We start from the raw sequence: 6,164 nt of genomic DNA on the forward strand, positions 1-6,164 counted from the left end.
TCAGGGTGGCCAGTAAATATTTTGGGTGTCCGGGCCACCCCAGGCCGCCCCTTAGCTACGTGCCTGATTAAATATCATTTGTATATTAATCAATATAAGTAATATTAAAATGCCTTCAAATGATTAGGACTAAATAATCACTTATATTGAAAAATTATTATACTTATAATTTTTTTTTTTATTATTATTGACCTTGGAAAAGAGTTATTTTGTTATACCACATTCTTAATGATGGTTTTTCATTTAAAGCTTTAAGACTATGGTTAATTTTAATTTTGATATAGGTTGTTGAAATATATTTTATTAGAAGTGTAACATGATCAGACAATGGACTATATGATTCTTTTCTATGAATATTTAAAGAACTAATTATATTTGTATTATGTAAAAAATGAGAAAGAACTTTTGAATGCACAAATAATGCATTAACTGGTTTATTTTTATAATTGAAACTACGTAGGACTTTTTCGGTATGAAGACAAATAGTAATAACGCCATCACTCGGATAGATCAGACCCCCTCTATTTCCACCTTTATTTTTTAAGCTAATAAATGCGTTTAAAAATGAATCCTTATCAGGAGAAAATAAACTTTTCAAACACGTTTCAACGCTAACTTACGAACAACAAACCCGGCTATATGAATAATTATTTCTTGAGAAAAAAGGTTAAAGGTGTAGGTATCTTGAGTTTCAATTTAATCGTGATCATTATAAGTAGCAGTTTCTTGTACATGTTCTTCAATATCAATTGAATCTGAGTTAATGTTGGAAGATGTTCTATGGATAACTCTGACTGGATCTGAACTTGAGTAGTGGGATGAAATTACCTGTGTTAAAACTAGGGATATCATTTATTTTAACAACGAGCTTTTTATACGCTGATTGGAACTGTCGAGCTGTAGGATTGTTGTTGTATCCACCCAATGACCTCACACTGCCAAAGAATATTTCTAAGTGGTCTTGACTGATCTTGTACATTTTTAAATGGTTTAACTTGCCTGTTGCTATTAAATTGGAGTACTCGTGTTTTAATAAATTTAAACAAACAATAAAACCAATAAAACCCATTTTCCTATTCGATTTTAAAACAGGGACAAAATTATTATTTTCATACACTTTTAACCCTTGAATGTAATTTGTTATACGACTTGTAAATTCTGATATTTATTTAATATTTTCCTCACATACTGCCTTTTTATTTCCAATACAATTTGATGATCTTGAATTAAGAATATCAAATCCAGCATTGAATATTTTAATAAATATTATAGTTGCATCAACATTAGAAAACTCTTCAATACACAAAACGTTTTTACAACATTTTAGAGCATCAGCTACCGATTGGCTCAATAATTGGGTAGCTAACATTATCTTCATTTTTTGTTTATGAAAAAATATATGTTGTTTCCTCAATTTATTTGGTAAAAGAGCACCTTCTTCTTCCTGCAGTATAAACAAACGTTCAATAAAATTAAAATTAATTATATTTCCATCACAGTCTTTGAACAATTTTTTTTCACCAAAAGCGTTTCTTACAAGCTTCACCATATGCGCAAGATCTAAGAAGACTACAACTTCAACATCTACATTATTAGTGGTATGTACAATGAATTTTGTATTAAGTGTTTTAATATTAAAACTACAACCTAAAAGTCTTGCCATAATAACATTAGTTGAACACCCATCAAAAGTTAAGCTGACTATATTCACACCAGTTTCTTTTAATAAATTCAATGCATGCCTTGTTAGTTCAGCTTTCTGTGAAGAATTTAAATTTGAAGTCAAAAGTATCCAATAGGAATTTTCCAATTCTCATTAATTGAAACAACCATGGATACTAAACATTCTTTTGCCATATCTAATGAATCACTACTCATACCATTACCAATATCTAGTATCTACATGTCCATAATAATTTTTACCGTCATATTCTAAATGCTGGCGAATAGCCATCGCATCAATCATTAAGCTATAATATAATGGATGAATAGAGCTATTAACTTTTAGCGAAAGAGTTTTTAAAGCTTCAAGCGTGAAACCAGGAGCAGCATTTAAATGAGAATACCACTTGGATAATGTGCGTGGATGTGGAAGAGTAGTATTAAACTGCTGCCTTACGTAGGCGTAAGCTTTAGCGGAAAAGAAATGTAAGGATAAAACAAACTGCCATATTTGTGGGCTATACTTCCTTGGAAATTTTGACCTAAATTTTTTTTTGCCCAATGAGATCTTGATGCTTACTAAAATAATCCAACAATACACTTGTGGCATCATTATCTATTAAATTTTTTTTTTGCAGCTCCTTTATTATTGCTTCCATGGATTTAATTTTTTTTTCCTGGCGTCTCACAGTTTGATTTAGTACTTTCAACTTCTTGTTTTTCAATGTAACTGCATGCGATAATTGACGAATTCCACGTTTAAAGTATAAACGTCTGGGTGTATCATCAACAGAAGGTTCACTGGCAGAAGATTTTATACCACATCTATAATTTTTTATTAAGCATTTGATAATTTGTAAACTTTTTAGGAATTTTAATAGGTGTTCAAAAAATTTAAATCATGTTAGAAGTGAAAAATCAAAAAAAAAAAATTAAAAATTCTTAATAATATTTAAAATATTATATTAAATAAAATTATATTATGATGATTGTAAGTAAGAACATTCATGGTTTAGACTTCTTGTATTATTTGTATATACTTTGTCCATAATATATAAACTCATATTCATCACTTAAGTTTTTTTTTATTCTGTAATATTGGGATTGTTATTGAATGTACAAAATGTATCTATAAAAAAAATATATTATTATTTATTATAAGTTATAACTAACCTATGTTTTGATTGTTTAAGTTTATTAAAAAGTAGAATGTCTGTTCGAACGCGGACTGCTATACCACCAGTTCGCGCCCGCCGACTTGACCGCTGGCTGTGCTTCGTCGTCGAACCGTCTAGAAGTCGCCTGGGTGTTCTAGCGCCTCGGTCGCACGACGGCTACACCGGGCCCGCTTCTGTGACTTGCGCGTCTGTCTGTTTTTAACCGTTGGCATGACGCCTTTGCCGCGTCGCCGTGCCCCCAAATTTTTATGCTAGTTGCTAGTTGCTACCACGTGTACGACGAATTGGTTTTTCGTAGGCGATTGTCTGCCGTGTGCGCGCCTGAGCTAAAATTGTGTCTTCGTGGCGGACCAGCTACATACCTACTTCGTTACGTTGGTTGTGTGTTTTGGTGTCGCAACGACATAATATTGGCCGCCCGAGACCTCGTGGTTTTCCGTGTCCACCAAGCTTGCAGTTCTCATGGTATGCTGCCGCTACGCTTAGTGCGCGCAGCCCGTTACATCGTCTTCACGTCAGTTGCGTGTTATCGGTAAAATAACTCTGTGCAGCCGCCACGATTAGTGCGTATCGACCGTTGTGTGCCGCTGTTAACATTCGAGCGAGCTGCCATTACGTCAATTGTTGTGTGCCGCCGCATCAATCATCTGCGTGCCGCCGTTCACAATACTGAACGGTTCACTGGTCAACGCCGGAGCTGTAATCTCCCAGGAATAGACCTATCAACCAACGACAGCGGATCAGGCCATATATATAACTTTTGTAATGTTGTAATTTTATTCATTTGTAATTTATATTACTTTATATTTGGGCGTCCTTTTATTTATTATTTACCTGCTCTGTGTATATAAATAATATATTGTTTCTTTTAGGCGTCTCGTACGCCGTGACTGATATATACAGTGTTATATTTTGTTGTTCGCCAGCATTATTCACCGACGGGTCCCCTTCTGTGTTTTACTTACTAGTTGCTTACACTGCAAGTCGATATTGCTAACCACCTAATTCGTAGGAGCGTATCGGCGATAAAACAATGTCTAAATGTCTAAAAGGTTACAATATATTATATCAATTTAAATGAATGTGCAATGATTAATTGTCTTCAGCTGGAATTTTACGAAAAAAAGTGAAATAAATATTATGTAAATTATTTACGTTGTAATTTAATGCGAAACCTATCTTAATGAAATATATAACGGTCAGCTTAAAACTATATGATATAATATAAAATATGTATAATAAACCTTATTTCCTTCAAATTAAAATTAAAATTATAAAAATACGATGATAACTTATTAAAGCAATACATTTAATTAAAACAATTTTCAAACCACAACATTTTAATCTCTAGGACCGATGACAAATTAATTGCATGAAATATAACATAGAAAAAGCTCCCGCGTAACGTATCCCGCCATAGTCTTGGAACCGTTTTCATAATATTGGTAATCCTGAGTCTAACATCATGTTGGTGCGTGGAACCGTTTTCATGTTTTTTGTAGGTTCAGACTTCAGATCATAGGTAACTAAGACCTCAATCAGCTGATCGAGTTTCGCTTCTATATTGTTCTGTGGTTTGGATATTGCGTTGTGAACTAATTATTGTGGCATAATATGGCGGGTTGTTTAAGATTTCAAATAAGTATTAAAAGTTTTTGAAAAACGGAAAAAAATCAAGTGAAATTAATAAAAATATTATCTAATTATCTGCAGATAATCAGATGACAGTTGTTTTTATCTAGATAAGATAAAAAGATAAGGTGTATTTATTTTAGGTATCTAGATAATGCACAACACTGCAGATATATTTTCTCTAATGTATACTTTAACCTAGATTATGCTTATTGCTTAACTATTCGTAGCTAATCGGAATGGTGTTCTTATGGAACCAGGAGTTCATAAGTGATCAGACATATATATTGATAACTTAAATTTTCAATATTACAGCAATAATAGAACTGTAAACAGAAGGTCAAATTTAATCATAAATTAAAACATTGGAATTACTTGAAGTATGTTTTGTTATTACCAGACAATTGAGATGCATGAATTATTTTAATTCACAATGTTAAGGTAGGGGCATCATAAGACTAGACACAAGTGGTTTTTAAATAACAAGACCTCATAGGAACATGTGTTTCACAGAGACATGTAGAAAATAATGACAAGCCAACAATTATAATTCGTTCATTCAGATGGAGAGGTGTGAGGGATCAAACAAATATACGTTCAATTTATAATGAAGATATTCAGAGGTATTTACTCTAAAGAAATTTTAAATTATTACCTGTAATCTATTCATAATACTCAATAATTAGGTTTCCGGAGGCAGAAAGTACGACGCACAGAGCGAGACCAAGCGTCAGTACCAAGTACAACAACATAATGAGGTGTTATGACTATCTCTGAAGAATGGAGGCAGAGCTATGAGAATACTATTGGAAATCGTAAGTATTATTTTTATCAATTATTGACAATCTGTAAAAACAAGAACGAATAAATTAAACATTTTTAAATAATTAAAATATGCATCTTGTTTATTATTAGAAACTAGGTTATCAAGGTGAATTAGTTACTGGAGGTTTGTTTTATGACATTTTATTTATCAACACTGAAATACTGACAACATTAAGGCAAAATTGATTTAATGTATCATAATTGTAGTAGTGTATAGTAGGTACTTTTAAATGTCTACCCAATCATCCTACAGATTTATGTCAACTTCTTACTGTACACATTACATTTAATAATATCGTAATAATAATATATTTTGTTACACCTGTGTTAGTGATCTTACTCACTTCAAATTAACATAAGTACTTAAAAAATGTATAATAATGTTTAGGGTTTTCTAGTGGCTTGCTTAACTCGTTATACACAAGTAGCATATGTATGTGTTATGCGGTACATTTTAAATTCTGAGTGGAACGATGAATGTATTGATTTTACAATGATGCGTGTTTTTTTTTTTATTGTTATTTTTTATTTTTTTTTTTGTTTACTGCAGGGTATAAACGAACGTTGGATAGTTTTGTTGCTCAAATACCTACCAGCGTAATGAATGAAAGTTGTTATACTGAAACATCTGAAACCAGTCAATTGTCAGTTAAAAGATTAAAACAAATGACATTGTTCTCAAGGTAATTTATTGACTAGTTTATATAATATATTAGAGTATAATTAATATCATTATAAACAAAAATAATAATTATGCTTATAGTGATGATATAATTAAAAATTAAATAAAATAATTGTTTTTACTTATAGATTTCAAGCTCCAACCGAAAGAGGAGTTGATCAGAGTTCAATAAAGCTGTAGTGGAA

General features: G+C 31.7%; 1 protein-coding gene across 1 annotated transcript; it reads right to left on the reverse strand.

The window, feature by feature from the left end:
* Window positions 1-1,165: 1,165 nt before the first annotated feature.
* Window positions 1,166-1,878, reverse strand: LOC107883912. The gene is made up of 3 exons (XM_016804890.1): window positions 1,840-1,878; window positions 1,538-1,759; window positions 1,166-1,444 (listed from the first exon to the last, which is right to left on the reverse strand). Exons 1-3 carry the CDS (start codon window positions 1,876-1,878, stop codon window positions 1,166-1,168), a joined length of 540 nt encoding a protein of 179 aa, XP_016660379.1.
* Window positions 1,879-6,164: the final 4,286 nt, after the last annotated feature.

The sequence above is a fragment of the Acyrthosiphon pisum genome, chromosome X (genome assembly GCF_005508785.2).
Source record: "Acyrthosiphon pisum isolate AL4f chromosome X, pea_aphid_22Mar2018_4r6ur, whole genome shotgun sequence".
In the NCBI taxonomy this organism is placed as follows: Eukaryota; Metazoa; Arthropoda; class Insecta; order Hemiptera; family Aphididae; genus Acyrthosiphon; species Acyrthosiphon pisum.